General features: G+C 53.9%; 1 protein-coding gene across 1 annotated transcript in view; it reads left to right on the top strand.

Moving 5' to 3' along the window:
* The window catches only part of rflna (refilin A), a 96,426-nt gene that overhangs the window by 29,492 nt on the left and 50,429 nt on the right, over window positions 1-16,505 (top strand). The window contains exon 2 of the mRNA XM_072510839.1: window positions 16,093-16,387. Coding sequence (XP_072366940.1) covers window positions 16,172-16,387 — 216 coding nt within the window. The 5' untranslated portion in view covers window positions 16,093-16,171. The remainder of the gene's footprint in view (window positions 1-16,092; window positions 16,388-16,505) is intronic.

Below are 16,505 nucleotides of genomic sequence, written 5' to 3'. Positions count from 1 at the left end.
AGTGAGTCTGTGAGTCTGTGAGTGGGTGAGTGGGTGAGTGTGTGAGTGAGTCTGTGAGTCTGTGAGTGGGTGAGTGGGTGAGTGTGTGAATGGGTGAGTGTGTGAGTGTGTGAGTGGGTGAGTGGGTGAGTGGGTGAGTGTGTGAGTGTGTGAGTGGGTGTGTGTGTGAGTGGGTGAGTGGGTGAGTGAGTGAGTGAGTCTGTGAGTCTGTGAGTGGGTGAGTGGGTGAGTGTGTGAATGGGTGAGTGTGTGAGTGTGTGAGTGGGTGAGTGGGTGAGTGGGTGAGTGTGTGAGTGTGTGAGTGGGTGAGTGGGTGAGTGGGTGAGTGGGTGAGTGTGTGAGTGTGTGAGTGAGTGTGTGAGTGTGTGAGTGTGTGAGTGGGTGAGTGGGTGAGTGTTTGAGTGGGTGAGTGTTTGAGTGTTTGAGTGTTTGAGTGTTTGAATGTGTGAGTGTGTGGGGGAGTGAGTCGGTGAGTGGGTGAGTGTGTGAGTGAGTGAGTGAGTGCGTGAGTGGGTGAGTGGGTGAGTGGGTGAGTGGGTGAGTGTGTGAGTGAGTGAGTGAGTCTGTGAGTGCGTGAGTGCGTGAGTGTGTGAGTGAGTGTGTGAGTGAGTGTGTGTGTGAGTGAGTGAGTGTGTGAGTGAGTGTGTGAGTGTGTGAGTGTGTGAGTGAGTGTGTGAGTGAGTGTGTGAGTGGGTGAGTGAGTGTGTGAGTGTGTGAATGGATGAGTGGGTGAGTGTGTGAGTGGGTGAGAGTGTGAGTGTGTGAGTGTGAGTGGGTGAGTGGGTGAGTGAGTGGGTGAGTGGGTGAGTGGGTGAGTGGGTGAGTGAGTGAGAGTGTGAGTGTGTGAGTGTGTGAGTGTGTGAGTGTGTGAGTGGGTGAGTGTGTGAGTGTGTGAGTGTGAGTGGGTGAGTGAGTGTGTGAGTGTGTGAGTGTGTGAGTGAGTGGGTGAGTGTGTGAGTGTGTGAGTGGGTGAGTGGGTGAGTGGGTGAGTGGGTGAGTGTGCGAGTGTGCGAGTGTGTGAGTGGGTGAGTGAGTGAGTGAGTGGGTGAGTGGGTGAGTGTGTGAGTGTGTGAGTGTGTGAGTGTGTGAGTGTGTGAGTGCGTGAGTGTGTGATTGAGTGAGTGGGTGAGTGGGTGAGTGGGTGAGTGTGTGAGTGTGTGAGTGTGTGAGTGTGTGAGTGAGTGGGTGAGTGGGTGAGTGAGTGGGTGAGTGGGTGAGTGGGTGAGTGGGTGAGTGGGTGAGTGAGTGAGTGTGTGTGTGAGTGTGTGAGTGTGTGAGTGGGTGAGTGTGTGAGTGAGTGAGTGAGTGAGTGTGTGTGTGAGTGGGTGAGTGTGTGAGTGAGTGTGTGAGTGAGTGGGTGAGTGAGTGGGTGAGTGTGTGAGTGTGTGAGTGTGTGAGTGTGTGTGAGTGTGTGAGTGAGTGAGTGAGTGAGTGTGTGAGTGTGTGAGTGTGTGAGTGTGTGAGTGGGTGAGTGGGTGAGTGGGTGAGTGGGTGAGTGAGTGGGTGAGTGGGTGAGTGTGTGAGTGTGTGAGTGTGTGAGTGCGTGAGTGCGTGAGTGCGTGAGTGCGTGAGTGAGTGAGTGGGTGAGTGGGTGAGTGTGTGAGTGTGTGAGTGTGTGAGTGTGTGAGTGTGTGAGTGAGTGGGTGAGTGGGTGAGTGAGTGGGTGAGTGGGTGAGTGGGTGAGTGGGTGAGTGTGTGAGTGTGTGAGTGTGTGTGTGAGTGTGTGAGTGAGTGAGTGGGTGAGTGGGTGAGTGAGTGAGTGAGTGGGTGAGTGAGTGAGTGTGTGAGTGTGTGAGTGTGTGAGTGGGTGAGTGGGTGAGTGGGTGAGTGGGTGAGTGGGTGAGTGAGTGTGTGAGTGTGTGAGTGTGTGAGTGTGTGAGAGTGTGAGAGTGTGAGTGGGTGAGTGGGTGAGTGAGTGAGTGGGTGAGTGAGTGGGTGAGTGGGTGAGTGTGTGAGTGAGTGAGTGAGTGGGTGAGTGGGTGAGTGGGTGAGTGTTTGAGTGTTTGAGTGTTTGAGTGTGTGAGTGTGTGAGTGTGTGAGTGTGTGAGTGTGTGAGTGGGTGAGTGGGTGAGTGGGTGAGTGTGTGAGTGTGTGAGTGTGTGAGTGGGTGAGTGGGTGAGTGGGTGAGTGTGTGAGTGTGTGAGTGAGTGGGTGAGTGGGTGAGTGTGTGAGTGTGTGAGTGTGTGAGTGTGTGAGTGGGTGAGTGGGTGAGTGGGTGAGTGTGTGAGTGTGTGAGTGGGTGAGTGGGTGAGTGAGTGAGTGTGTGAGTGGGTGAGTGGGTGAGTGGGTGAGTGTGTGAGTAGGTGAGTGAGTGGGTGAGTGGGTGAGTGGGTGAGTGTGTGAGTGTGTGAGAGTGTGAGTAGGTGTGTGAGTGGGTGAGTGGGTGAGTGGGTGAGTGGGTGAGTGGGTGAGTGGGTGAGTGTGTGAGTGTGTGAGTGGGTGAGTGGGTGAGTGTGTGAGTGTGTGAGAGTGTGAGTGGGTGAGTGGGTGAGTGGGTGAGTGTGTGAGTGTGTGAGAGTGTGAGAATGTGAGTGTGTGAGATGGTGAGTGTGTGAGGTGTGTGAGTGGGTGAGTGGGTGAGTGGGTGAGTGAGTGAGTGTGTGAGAGTGTGAGAGTGTGTGTGAATGTGTGAGTGGGCGAGTGGGCGAGTGTGTGAGAGTGTGAGAGTGTGAGAGTGTGAGAGTGTTTGGTTGAGTGTGTGAGTGTGTGAGTGTGTGAGTGGGTGAGTGGGTGAGTGGGTGAGTGGGTGGGTGAGTGTGTGAGTGTGTGAGTGTGTGAGTGTGTGAGTGTGTGAGTGTGTGAGAGTGTGAGTGAGTGAGTGAGTGAGTGAGTGAGTGGGTGAGTGGGTGAGTGTGTGAGAGTGTGAGTAGGTGAGTGAGTGTGTGAGTGTGTGAGTGGGTGAGTGGGTGAGTGGGTGAGTGGGTGAGTGGGTGAGTGAGTGGGTGAGTGAGTGAGTGAGTGAGTGAGTGAGTGTGTGAGTGAGTGTGTGAGTGTGTGGGTGAGTATGTGAGTGTGTGAGTGTGTGAGTGTGTGAGTGAGTGTGTGAGTGTGTGAGTGTGTGAGTGAGTGGGTGAGTGAGTGAGTGTGTGGGTGAGTGTGTGAGTGGGTGAGTGAGTGTGTGAGTGGGTGAGTGGGTGAGTGAGTGGGTGAGTGAGTGAGTGTGTGGGTGAGTGTGTGAGTGGGTGAGTAGGTGAGTGTGTGAGTGAGTGTGTGAGTGAGTGTGTGAGTGAGTGTGTGAGTGAGTGTGTGAGTGAGTGGGTGGGTGAGTGAGTGGGTGGGTGAGTGAGTGTGTGGGTGAGTGTGAGTGAGTGGGTGAGTGAGTGAGTGTGTGAGTGAGTGGGTGAGTGAGTGAGTGTTTGGGTGAGTGTGTGAGTGGGTGAGTGAGTGTGTGGGTGAGTGTGTGAGTGTGTGAGTGGGTGAGTGGGTGAGTGTGTGAGTGAGTGTGTGAGTGAGTGTGTGAGTGTGTGGGTGAGTGTGTGAGTGAGTGAGTGTGTGAGTGAGTGGGTGGGTGAGTGTGAGAGAGTGTGAGTGTGTGAGTGGGTAAGTGAGTGTGTGGGTGAGTGAGTGTGTGGGTGAGTGTGTGAGTGGGTGAGTGGGTGAGTGGGTGAGTGTGTGAGTGAGTGTGTGAGTGAGTGTGTGAGTGAGTGTGTGAGTGAGTGGGTGGGTGAGTGTGTGAGTGTGTGAGTGGGTGAGTGGGTGAGTGTGTGAGTGAGTGTGGGAGAGTGTGAGTGTGTGAGTGAGTGGGTGAGTGAGTGAGTGTTTGAGTGAGTGTGTGAGTGTGTGGGTGAGTGTGTGAGTGGGTGAGTGAGTGGGTGAGTGGGTGAGTGGGTGAGTGGGTGAGTGGGTGAGTGAGTGGGTGAGTGAGTGAGTGAGTGTGTGAGTGAGTGTGTGAGTGTGTGGGTGAGTATGTGAGTGTGTGAGTGTGTGAGTGTGTGAGTGAGTGTGTGAGTGTGTGAGTGAGTGGGTGAGTGAGTGAGTGTGTGGGTGAGTGTGTGAGTGGGTGAGTGAGTGTGTGAGTGGGTGAGTGGGTGAGTGAGTGGGTGAGTGAGTGAGTGTGTGGGTGATTGTGTGAGTGGGTGAGTGAGTGTGTGAGTGGGTGAGTAGGTGAGTGTGTGAGTGAGTGTGTGAGTGAGTGTGTGAGTGAGTGTGTGAGTGAGTGGGTGGGTGAGTGAGTGGGTGGGTGAGTGAGTGTGTGGGTGAGTGTGTGAGTGAGTGAGTGAGTGAGTGGGTGAGTGAGTGAGTGTGTGAGTGAGTGAGTGTGTGAGTGAGTGAGTGTGTGAGTGAGTGGGTGGGTGAGTGTGAGAGAGTGTGAGTGTGTGGGTGAGTGTGTGAGTGAGTGGGTGAGTGAGTGAGTGTTTGGGTGAGTGTGTGAGTGGGTGAGTGAGTGTGTGGGTGAGTGTGTGAGTGTGTGAGTGGGTGAGTGGGTGAGTGTGTGTGTGAGTGTGTGAGTGAGTGTGTGAGTGTGTGGGTGAGTGTGTGAGTGAGTGAGTGTGTGAGTGAGTGGGTGGGTGAGTGTGAGAGAGTGTGAGTGTGTGAGTGGGTGAGTGAGTGTGTGGGTGAGTGTGTGAGTGGGTGAGTGGGTGAGTGGGTGAGTGGGTGAGTGTGTGAGTGTGTGAGTGAGTGTGTGAGTGAGTGTGTGAGTGAGTGGGTGGGTGAGTGTGTGAGTGTGTGAGTGTGTGAGTGGGTGAGTGGGTGAGTGTGTGAGTGAGTGTGGGAGAGTGTGAGTGTGTGAGTGAGTGGGTGAGTGAGTGAGTGTTTGAGTGAGTGGGTGAGTGTGTGGGTGAGTGTGTGAGTGGGTGAGTGAGTGCCATACTAAACTAGTATGGCAGGGGGGTGGGCACGGGAGCAATAGGTCAGAAGGTGAGAGGGTTGAGGGAGAACTAGGGAATAGGGACAGTGTGGCTCTGAGGCAGCGCAGACGGGGAGAAGTTGCTGAACTCAGCGGGTCTGGTGGCCTGAAGTGCATATGTTTTAATGCAAGGAGCATTACGGGTAAGGCAGATGAACTTAGAGCTTGGATTACTACTTGGAACTATGATGTTGTTGCCATTACAGAGACCTGGTTGAGGGAAGGGCAGGATTGGCAGCTAAACGTTCCAGGATTTAGATGTTTCAGGCGGGATAGAGGGGGATGTAAAAGGGGAGGCGGAGTTGCGCTACTTGTTCAGGAGAGTATCACAGCTATACGGCGAGAGGACACCTCAGAGGGCAGTGAGGCTATATGGGTAGAGATCAGGAATAAGAAGGGTGCAGTCACAATGTTGGGGGTATACTACAGGCCTCCCAACAGCCAGCGGGAGATAGAGGAGCAGATAGGTAGACAGATTTTGGAAAAGAGTAAAAACAACAGGGTTGTGGTGATGGGAGACTTCAACTTCCCCAATATTGACTGGGACTCACTTAGTGCCAGGGGCTTAGACGGGGCGGAGTTTGTAAGGAGCATCCAGGAGGGCTTCTTAAAACAATATGTAAACAGTCCAACTAGGGAAGGGGCGGTACTGGACCTGGTATTGGGGAATGAGCCCGGCCAGGTGGTAGATGTTTCAGTAGGGGAGCATTTCGGTAACAGTGACCACAATTCAGTAAGTTTTAAAGTACTGGTGGACAAGGATAAGAGTGGTCCGAGGATGAATGTGCTAAATTGGGGGAAGGCTAATTATAACAATATTAGGCGGGAACTGAAGAACATAGATTGGGGGCGGATGTTTGAGGGCAAATCAACATCTGACATGTGGGAGGCTTTCAAGTGTCAGTTGAAAGGAATACAGGACAGGCATGTTCCTGTGAGGAAGAAAGATAAATACGGCAATTTTCGGGAACCTTGGATGACGAGTGATATTGTAGGCCTCGTCAAAAAGAAAAAGGAGGCATTTGTCAGGGCTAAAAGGCTGGGAACAGACGAAGCCTGTGTGGCATATAAGGAAAGTAGGAAGGAACTTAAGCAAGGAGTCAGGAGGGCTAGAAGGGGTCATGAAAAGTCATTGGCAAATAGGGTTAAGGAAAATCCCAAGGCTTTTTACACGTACATAAAAAGCAAGAGGGTAGCCAGGGAAAGGGTTGGCCCACTGAAGGATAGGCAAGGGAATCTATGTGTGGAGCCAGAGGAAATGGGCGAGGTACTAAATGAATACTTTGCATCAGTATTCACCAAAGAGAAGGAATTGGTAGATGTTGAGTCTGGAGAAGGGGGTGTAGATAGCCTGGGTCACATTGTGATCCAAAAAGACGAGGTGTTGGGTGTCTTAAAAAATATTAAGGTAGATAAGTCCCCAGGGCCGGATGGGATCTACCCCAGAATACTGAAGGAGGCTGGAGAGGAAATTGCTGAGGCCTTGACAAAAATCTTTGGATCCTCGCTGTCTTCAGGGGATGTCCCGGAGGACTGGAGAATAGCCAATGTTGTTCCTCTGTTTAAGAAGGGTAGCAAGGATAATCCCGGGAACTACAGGCCGGTGAGCCTTACTTCAGTGGTAGGGAAATTACTGGAGAGAATTCTTCGAGACAGGATCTACTCCCATTTGGAAGCAAATGGACGTATTAGTGAGAGGCAGCACGGTTTTGTGAAGGGGAGGTCGTGTCTCACTAACTTGATAGAGTTTTTCGAGGAGGTCACTAAGATGATTGATGCAGGTAGGGCAGTAGATGTTGTCTATATGGACTTCAGTAAGGCCTTTGACAAGGTCCCTCATGGTAGACTAGTACAAAAGGTGAAGTCACACGGGATCAGGGGTGAACTGGCAAGGTGGATACAGAACTGGCTAGGCCATAGAAGGCAGAGGGTAGCAATGGAGGGATGCTTTTCTAATTGGAGGGCTGTGACCAGTGGTGTTCCACAGGGATCAGTGCTGGGACCTTTGCTCTTTGTAGTATATATAAATGATTTGGAGGAAAATGTAACTGGTCTGATTAGTAAGTTTGCAGACGACACAAAGGTTGGTGGAATTGCGGATAGCGATGAGGACTGTCTGAGGATACAGCAGGATTTAGATTGTTTGGAGACTTGGGCGGAGAGATGGCAGATGGAGTTTAACCTGGACAAATGTGAGGTAATGCATTTTGGAAGGGCTAATGCAGGTAGGGAATATACAGTGAATGGTAGAACCCTCAAGAGTATTGAAAGTCAAAGAGATCTAGGAGTACAGGTCCACAGATCACTGAAAGGGGCTACACAGGTGGAGAAGGTAGTCAAGAAGGCATACGGCATGCTTGCCTTCATTGGCCGGGGCATTGAGTATAAGAATTGGCAAGTCATGTTGCAGCTGTATAGAACCTTAGTTAGGCCACACTTGGAGTATAGTGTTCAATTCTGGTCGCCACACTACCAGAAGGATGTGGAGGCTTTAGAGAGGGTGCAGAAGAGATTTACCAGAATGTTGCCTGGTATGGAGGGCATAAGCTATGAGGAGCGATTGAATAAACTCGGTTTGTTCTCACTGGAACGAAGGAGGTTGAGGGGCGACCTGATAGAGGTATACAAAATTATGAGGGGCATAGACAGAGTGGATAGTCAGAGGCTTTTCCCCAGGGTAGAGGGGTCAATTACTAGGGGGCATAGGTTTAAGGTGAGAGGGGCAAAGTTTAGAGTAGATGTACGAGGCAAGTTTTTTACGCAGAGGGTAGTGGGTGCCTGGAACTCACTACCGGAGGAGGTAGTGGAGGCAGGGACGATAGGGACATTTAAGGGGCATCTTGACAAATATATGAATAGGATGGGAATAGAAGGATACGGACCCAGGAAGGGTAGAAGATTTTTGCTTAGTCGGGCAGTATGGTCGGCACGGGCTTGGAGGGCCGAAGGGCCTGTTCCTGTGCTGTACATTTCTTTGTTCTTTGTTCTTTGTGTGTGCGTGTGTGAGTGTGTGAGTGTGTGAGTGTGTGAGTGGGTGAGTGGGTGAGTGGGTGAGTGGGTGAGTGAGTGAGTGGGTGAGTGAGTGAGTGTGTGAGTGTGTGAGTGGGTGCGTGTGTGAGTGTGTGAGTGTGTGAGTGTGTGAGTGGGTGAGTGGGTGAGTGGGTGAGTGGGTGAGTGAGTGTGTGAGTGTGTGAGTGTGTGAGTGTGTGAGTGTGTGGGTGAGTGAGTGAGTGTGTGAGTGGGTGTGTGAGTGGGTGAGTGGGTGAGTGGGTGAGTGTGTGGGTGAGTGTGTGAGTGGGTGAGTGAGTGTGTGGGTGAGTGTGTGAGTGTGTGAGTGGGTGAGTGGGTGAGTGTGTGAGTGTGTGAGTGTGTGAGTGAGTGTGTGAGTGAGTGTGTGAGTGAGTGGGTGTGTGAGTGTGTGAGTGCGTGAGTGGGTGAGTGGGTGAGTGTGTGAGTGAGTGTGTGCGTGGGTGAGTGTGTGAGTGAGTGGGTGGGTGAGTGAGTGGGTGGGTGAGTGGGTGGGTGAGTGTGAGAGAGTGTGAGTGTGTGGGTGAGTGAGTGTGTGAGTGAGTGGGTGAGTGAGTGAGTGTTTGAGTGAGTGTGTGAGTGTGTGGGTGAGTGTGTGAGTGGGTGAGTGGGTGAGTGAGTGTGTGGGTGAGTGTGTGAGTGTGTGAGTGGGTGAGTGGGTGAGTGGGTGAGTGGGTGAGTGGGTGAGTGAGTGTGTGAGTGTGTGAGTGTGTGAGTGTGTGAGTGTGTGAGTGTGTGAGTGTGTGAGTGTGTGGGTGAGTGAGTGAGTGTGTGAGTGGGTGTGTGAGTGGGTGAGTGGGTGAGTGTGTGAGTGTGTGAGTGGGTGAGTGGGTGAGTGTGTGAGTGTGTGAGTGTGTGAGTGAGTGTGTGAGTGAGTGGGTGTGTGAGTGTGTGAGTGCGTGAGTGGGTGAGTGGGTGAGTGTGTGAGTGAGTGTGTGCGTGGGTGAGTGTGTGAGTGAGTGGGTGGGTGAGTGAGTGGGTGGGTGAGTGGGTGGGTGAGTGTGAGAGAGTGTGAGTGTGTGGGTGAGTGGGTGAGTGAGTGAGTGTTTGAGTGAGTGTGTGAGTGTGTGGGTGAGTGTGTGAGTGGGTGAGTGGGTGAGTGAGTGTGTGGGTGAGTGTGTGAGTGTGTGAGTGTGTGAGTGTGTGAGTGTGTGAGTGGGTGAGCGGGTGAGTGGGTGAGTGTGTGAGTGAGTGTGTGAGTGAGTGTGTGAGTGAGTGGGTGGGTGAGTGTGTGAGTGGGTGAGTGGGTGAGTGGGTGAGTGGGTGAGTGTGAGTGAGTGTGTGAGTGTGAGTGAGTGGGTGAGTGGGTGAGTGGGTGAGTGGGTGAGTGAGTGAGTGGGTGAGTGAGTGAGTGTGTGTGTGAGTGTGTGAGTGGGTGAGTGTGTGAGTGTGTGAGTGTGTGAGTGTGTGAGAGTGTGAGTGTGTGGGTGAGTGGGTGAGTGAGTGGGTGAGTGGGTGAGTGAGTGGGTGAGTGAGTGACTGTGTGAGTGAGTGTGTGAGTGTGTGGGTGAGTGTGTGTGTGGGTGAGTGTGTGAGTGGGTGAGTGGGTGAGTGTGTGAGTGTGTGAGTGAGTGTGTGAGTGGGTGTGTGAGTGTGTGAGTGTGTGAGTGGGTGGGTGAGTGTGTGAGTGTGTGAGTGGGTGAGTGGGTCAGTGGGTGAGTGGGTGAGTGTGCGAGTGAGTGTGTGCGTGTGTGAGTGTGTGAGTGGGTGAGTGTGTGAGTGGGTGAGTGGGTGAGTGAGTGAGTGGGTGAGTGAGTGAGTGTGTGAGTGTGTGAGTGGGCGAGTGGGCGAGTGGGTGAGTGGGTGAGTGAGTGAGTGTGTGAGTGTGTGAGTGTGTGAGTGGGTGAGTGTGTGAGTGTGTGAGTGTGTGAGTGTGTGAGTGAGTGGGTGAGTGGGTGAGTGGGTGAGTGAGTGAGTGAGTGGGTGTGTGAGTGTGTGTGTGTGAGAGTGTGTGAGAGTGTGTGAGTGTGTGAGTGTGTGAGTATGTGAGTGTGTGAGTGTGAGTGAGTGAGTGGGTGAGTGGGTGAGTGGGTGAGTGAGTGTGAGTGTGAGTGTGTGAGTGTGTGGGTGAGTGTGTGAGTGTGTGAGTGGGTGAGTGGGTGAGTGGGTGAGTGGGTGAGTGGGTGAGTGAGTGTGTGTGTGGGTGAGTGTGTGAGTGGGTGAGTGGGTGAGTGGGTGAGTGGGTGAGTGGGTGAGTGGGTGAGTGGGTGAGTGGGTGGGTGAGTGGGTGAGTGTGTGAGAGGGTGAGAGGGTGAGAGGGTGAGAGGGTGAGTGTGTGAGTGTGTGAGTGTGTGAGAGGGTGAGTGTGTGAGTGTGTGAGTGTGTGAGTGTGTGAGTGTGTGTGTGTGTGCGTGTGTGCGTGTGTGAGTGTGTGAGTGTGTGAGTGTGTGAGTGGGTGAGTGGGTGAGTGGGTGAGTGGGTGAGTGGGCGAGTGGGCGAGTGAGCGGGTGAGCGGGTGAGAGGGTGAGTGGGTGAGTGAGTGGGTGAGTGTGTGAGTGGATGAGTGGGTGAGTGGGTGAGTGGGTGAGTGTGTGAGTGTGTGAGTGTGTGAGTGAGTGAGTGGGTGTGTGAGAGTGTGAGTGTGAGTGTGTGTGTGTGAGTGTGTGTGAGTGTGAGTGTGTGAGTGTGTGAGTGTGTGAGTGTGTGAGTGTGTGAGTGAGTGTGTGAGTGAGTGGGTTGAGTGAGTGAGTGAGTGAGTGAGTGAGTGAGTGTGTGAGTGAGTGCGTGAGTGAGTGGGTGAGTGGGTGAGTGAGTGAGTGAGTGAGTGTGTGAATGTGTGAGTGTGTGAGTGTGTTAGTGTGTGAGAGTGTGAGAGTGTGAGAGTGTGAGAGTGTGAGAGTGTGAGTGTGTGAGTGTGTGAGTGTGTGAGAGGGTGAGTGTGTGAGAGGGTGAGTGTGTGAGTGTGTGAGTGTGTGAGTGTGTGAGTGTGTGAGTGTGTGAGTGGGTGAGTGAGTGAGAGGGTGAGTGTGTGAGAGTGTGAGTGTGTGTGTGAATGTGTGAATGTGTGAGTGGGTGAGTGGGTGAGTGTGTGAGAGTGTGAGTGGGTGAGTGTGTGAGTGGGTGAGTGTGTGAGTGTATGAGTTTGTGAGTGGGTGAGTGTGTGAGCGGGTGAGTGAGTGTGTGAGTTTGTGAGTGGGTGAGTGGGTGAGTGAGTGGGTGAGTGTGTGAGTGAGTGTGTGAGTGAGTGTGTGAGTGTGTGGGTGAGTGTGTGAGTGAGTGAGTGGGTGAGTGAGTGAGTGTGTGAGTGAGTGTGTGAGTGTGTGGGTGAGTGTGTGAGTGGGTGAGTGTGTGAGTGGGTGAGTGGGTGAGTGTGTGGGTGAGTGTGTGAGTGAGTGTGTGAGTGGGTGGGTGAGTGTGTGAGTGGGTGAGTGGGTGAGTGAGTGTGTGAGTGAGTGTGTGAGTGTGTGAGTGTGTGAGTGTGTGAGTGGGTGAGTGTGTGAGTGTGTGAGTGTGTGAGTGGGTGAGTGGGTGAGTGTGTGAGTGTGTGAGTGTGTGAGTGGGTGAGTGTGTGAGTGTGTGTGTGTGTGTGTGGGTGAGTGTGTGAGTGTGGGTGAGTGTGTGAGTGTGGGTGAGTGGGTGAGTGGGTGAGTGGGTGAGTGTGTGAGTGTGTGAGTGTGGGTGAGTGTGTGAGAGTGTGAATGTGTGAATGTGTGAGTGGGTGAGTGGGTGAGTGGGTGAGTGTGTGAGTGAGTGAGTGAGTGGGTGAGTGAGTGAGTGTGTGAGTGAGTGTGTGAGTGTGTGGGTGAGTGTGTGAGTGGGTGAGTGTGTGAGTGGGTGAGTGTGTGAGTGTGTGGGTGAGTGTGTGAGTGAGTGTGTGAGTGGGTGGGTGAGTGTGTGAGTGGGTGAGTGGGTGAGTGAGTGTGTGAGTGTGTGTGTGAGTGTGTGAGTGTGTGAGTGTGTGAGTGGGTGAGTGAGTGTGTGAGTGAGTGTGTGAGTGTGTGGGTGAGTGTGTGAGTGGGTGAGTGTGTGAGTGGGTGAGTGTGTGAGTGTGTGGGTGAGTGTGTGAGTGAGTGTGTGAGTGGGTGGGTGAGTGTGTGAGTGGGTGAGTGGGTGAGTGAGTGTGTGAGTGTGTGTGTGAGTGTGTGAGTGTGTGAGTGTGTGAGTGTGTGAGTGGGTGAGTGGGTGAGTGTGTGAGTGGGTGAGTGGGTGAGTGTGTGAGTGTGTGAGTGTGTGAGTGGGTGAGTGTGTGAGTGTGTGTGTGTGTGAGTGGGTGAGTGTGTGAGTGTGGGTGAGTGTGTGAGTGTGGGTGAGTGGGTGAGTGGGTGAGTGGGTGAGTGGGTGAGTGTGTGAGTGTGTGAGTGTGGGTGAGTGTGTGAGAGTGTGAATGTGTGAGTGGGTGAGTGGGTGAGTGGGTTAGTGTGTGAGAGTGTGAGAGTGTGAGAGTGTGAGAGTGTGAGAGTGTGAGTGGGTGAGTGGGTGAGTGGGTGAGTGGGTGAGTGTGTGAGTGGGTGAGAGTGTGAGTGTGTGAGAGTGTGAGTGTGTGAGAGGGTGAGTGTCTGAGAGTGTGAGTGTGTGAGTGGGTGAGTGAGTGAGTGTGTGAGAGGGTGAGTGTGTGAGAGTGTGAATGTGTGTGTGAATGTGTGAGAGTGTGAGTGGGTGAGTGTGTGAGTGGGTGAGTGTGTGAGTGTGTGAGTGTGTGAGTGGGTGAGTGTGTGAGCGAGTGTGTGAGTGTGTGAGTGGGTGAGTGGGTGAGTGAGTGAGTGAGTGTGTGAGTGTGTGAGTGTGTGGGTGGGTGAGTGTGTGAGTGTGTGAGTGAGTGAGTGTGTGAGTGTGTGAGTGTGTGGGTGGGTGAGTGTGTGAGTGTGTGAGTGGGTGAGTGGGTGAGTGAGTGAGTGAGTGTGTGAGTGTGTGAGTGTGTGGGTGGGTGAGTGTGTGAGTGTGTGAGTGAGTGAGTGTGTGAGTGTGTGAGCGGGTGAGTGAGTGTGTGAGTTTGTGAGTGGGTGAGTGGGTGAGTGAGTGGGTGAGTGAGTGGGTGAGTGTGTGAGCGGGTGAGTGAGTGTGTGAGTTTGTGAGTGGGTGAGTGGGTGAGTGGGTGAGTGTGTGAGTGAGTGTGTGAGTGAGTGGGTGGGTGAGTGTGTGAGTGAGTGTGTGAGTGAGTGGTCGACCTCAAATCTGCCTACCACCAGCTCCCCATCCGACCAAAAGACCGCCTCTATACTGCCTTCGAAGCAGCCGGCCGGCTGTTCCACTTCCTCAGGGTCCCCTTTGGTGTCACAAATGGGGTCTCCGTCTTTCAAAGGGCGATGGACCAAATGGTGGACCAGTACGGTTTGCGGGCTACATACCCGTACTTGGACAATGTCACCATCTGCGGCCATGATCAGCAGGACCATGACGCTAACCTCAAAAAGTTCCTCCAGACCGCCCGAGCCCTTAACCTGACCTATAACGAGGGCAAATGCGTTTTCCACACCATCCTCGGCTATGTCGTGGAAGACGGGGTCCTAGGTCCCGACCCCGACCGCATGCTCCCCCTTAATGAACTCCCTCTCCCCCGCACACTCAAGGCCCTCAAACGGTGCTTGGGGCTTTTCTCCTATTGCGCCCAGTGGGTCCCCAAGTATGCGGACAAAGCCCGCCCACTCCTAAAGACCACCACTTTTCCCCTCTCGGCCGAGGCTCAATTGGCCTTCAACCGCATCAAGGCCGACATCATCAAGGCCGCCATGCACGCGGTGGACGAAACCATCCCTTTCCAGGTAGAGAGCGATGCATCAGACATCGCCCTGGCTGCTACCCTCAATCAAGGAGGCAGACCAGTAGCATTCTTCTCCTGGACCCTCACCGCCTCCGAGATTCGAAAAGGAGGCACAAGCCATTGTGGAGGCTGTGCGGCGCTGGAGACACTACCTCGCCGGTAGGAGGTTTACCCTCGTCACCGACCAACGGTCAGTCGCCTATATGTTCGATAACACGCAACGGGGCAAAATAAAAAATGATAAAATTTTGAGGTGGAGGATCGAACTCTCCACCTACACGTACGATATCAGGTATCGTCCAGGGGAGCTCAACGAGCCCCCAGATGCCCTGTCCCGCGGCACATGCGCCAACGCGCAGGAGGACCGCCTGCAAGCCATCCACAATGACCTCTGCCACCCGGGGGTTACCCGGCTCGTCCATTTCATCAAGTCCCGCAACCTACCTTACTCAACCAAGGAGGTCAAGGCCATGGTCAGGGCCTGCCAGGTCTGTGCGGAGTGCAAACCGCACTTCTATCGGCCAGACAAGGTTCGGCTCGTGAAGGCCTCGGGCCCCTTTGAGCGACTGAGCGTGGACTTCAAGGGGCCCCTCCCGTCCACCAACTGCAATGCCTATTTCCTCACCGTGATCGATGAGTTCTCCCGTTTCCCATTCGCCATTCCCTGCACCGACATGACCTCAGCCACGGTGATGAAGGCACTGCACAGCATCTTCACCCTGTTCGGTTTCCCTGCTTATATCCACAGCGACCGGGGTACATCGTTCATGAGCGATGAACTGCGTCAGTATCTGCTCAGCAAAGGCATCGCCTCAAGCAGAACGACCAGCTATAACCCACGGGGAAACGGGCAGGTGGAGAGGGAGAACGCGACCGTGTGAAAGGCTGTCCTTCTGGCCCTGCGGTCGAGAAATCTCCCAACCACCCGCTGGCAGGAGGTCCTACCCGATGCCCTACACTCCATTAGGTCACTCCTCTGCACGGCCACAAATGAGACCCCTCATGAGCGATTGTTTCGCTTCCCCAGGAAGTCTACCTCCGGGGTCTCGCTTCCACCTTGGCTGACGGCTCCGGGACCTGTTCTTCTCCGGAGGCACGCGAGGAGCCATAAAACGGACCCCCTAGTTGAAAAGGTCCGACTGCTCCACGCCAACCCCAGTTACGCCTACGTGGAGTACTCCGACGGCAGGCAAGATACGGTTTCCCTCCGGGATCTGGCGCCCGCTGGATCCTCCACCACAGACGCCCCTTCCCGCGCCGCTCCCCTGCAGGACCCGTCGCCCCCTACAACACACCCCCTTCCGGCCCTACCACCCGTTGGTGAGCTCCTACCGTGTGCCCCCCCTTTACACACCCCGCCGGCGCCGGCTCCGCTACCCCCGGCCCTGCCTAGTTCCTCTGCCCCGACCCGGACCGAAGCTCTGACCGCTGTGCTCCCGGATGTGCCCTCAACCGGGACGTCCGTGCCCGCCGCACCACCGCCCGAACTGAGGAGATCGAGGAGGACGATCCGGCCGCCGAGACGGAGGGACCTATGATGGCACTTCACCCCCGCCGGACTCCTTTTTAAACAGGGGGTGAATGTGATGAACGGTTACTGCCTTATCATCATGTAAGGTGATGTCCCCTTTAAGACCAGGCTTGGAACCCTGGGGACTCCGCCTCTGGCTCCGCCCATCTGGGAGCCATACATAAAGGCCTGCCTCATGGTCTGTATAGCAGTCAGCTCTCGTCCAAATCTGTAGCATTGTTATTAGCTTAATAAAGCCTTCTTTACAGTTTAATCTCTAAGCATCATTATAGCTAAACAGGAAGCCTCCTGACCTCTGATCCTGAACTGGGGCAGGCTGGAGGTCAGCCACCTTTATACCGAGCCCCAGGGGAGGCGGAGCCATCTGGCAGTGGTTTACCACAATACATGTAGTACAGTAACAGGTTACCACAATACATATAAAGTACTAACAGTGGTTTACCGCAGTGTGTCTGTCTCTCTCTGTGTCTGTCTGTCTCCCTGTCTGTCTCCCTCCCTGTCTGTCTCCCTCTCTGTCTGTCTCCCTCTCTGTCTGTCTCCCTCTCTCTCTCTGTCTCCCTGTCTGTCTCCCTCTCTGTCTGTCTCCCTCTCTGTCTGTCTCCCTGTCTGTCTCCCTCCCTGTCTGTCTGTCTCTCTGTCCGTCTCTCTGTCTGTCTCCGTCTCTCTGTCTGTCTCCCTCTCTGTCTGTCTCCCTCTCTGTCTGTCTCTCTGTCTGTCTCCCTCTCTGTCTGTCTCTCTGTCTGTCTCCCTCTCTGTCTGTCTCCCTCTCTCTCTGTCTCTCTGTCTGTCTCCCTCTCTCTCTGTCTCTCTGTCTGTCTCCCTCTCTGTCTGTCTCCCTCTCTGTCTGTCTCCTTCTCTCTCTGTCTGTCTCCCTCCCTCTCTCTCTGTCTCCCTCTCTGTCTGTCTCTCTATTTCTTTCCCCCTCTCTTCCCAGCTCCCTCAGAAAGTTGGGTTGCAGTTTTTTCTCATTCTGTCCTCTATTTGCAGACTGCTGATTGAGATTCCGGATCTGTCTGGAGCTCTGGCTTCTGATTAACCATTGAGATTAATCTGCTCCAACCCAGCGATGGTGGGTCAACTCAACTTGGCAGGAATGCAGGAGAACTTTGAAATGAAATGTAAGAACCGGGAGAGTTTTTTGGACAGTCCTGACTCTGGCCTTCCACCGAGTCCCAGCCTGCCTTTCTTCACACTTTGTCCCAGGATTCCGGAGGATAACGGAAGCCCAGGAATCTCTGGAGTTAACCCAGCAATTGCTGCACCAAGCCCAAGGGGAAAACTGGTAGGAAGAACATTTAATTGATCGGTGATGGGGGAAGGGAGAGGAGGTGGTGGAGGAGTTTCACAATTCTGGCATTTTGAATATTGTAACCTGCACAGGGCCGGAGGGCTGGGGTCTG

The sequence above is a fragment of the Scyliorhinus torazame genome, chromosome 1 (genome assembly GCF_047496885.1).
Source record: "Scyliorhinus torazame isolate Kashiwa2021f chromosome 1, sScyTor2.1, whole genome shotgun sequence".
Taxonomy (NCBI): domain Eukaryota; kingdom Metazoa; phylum Chordata; class Chondrichthyes; order Carcharhiniformes; family Scyliorhinidae; genus Scyliorhinus; species Scyliorhinus torazame.
Note: the sequence above shows the minus strand (reverse complement) of the source record. Positions and strands in the feature narration are given on the sequence as shown.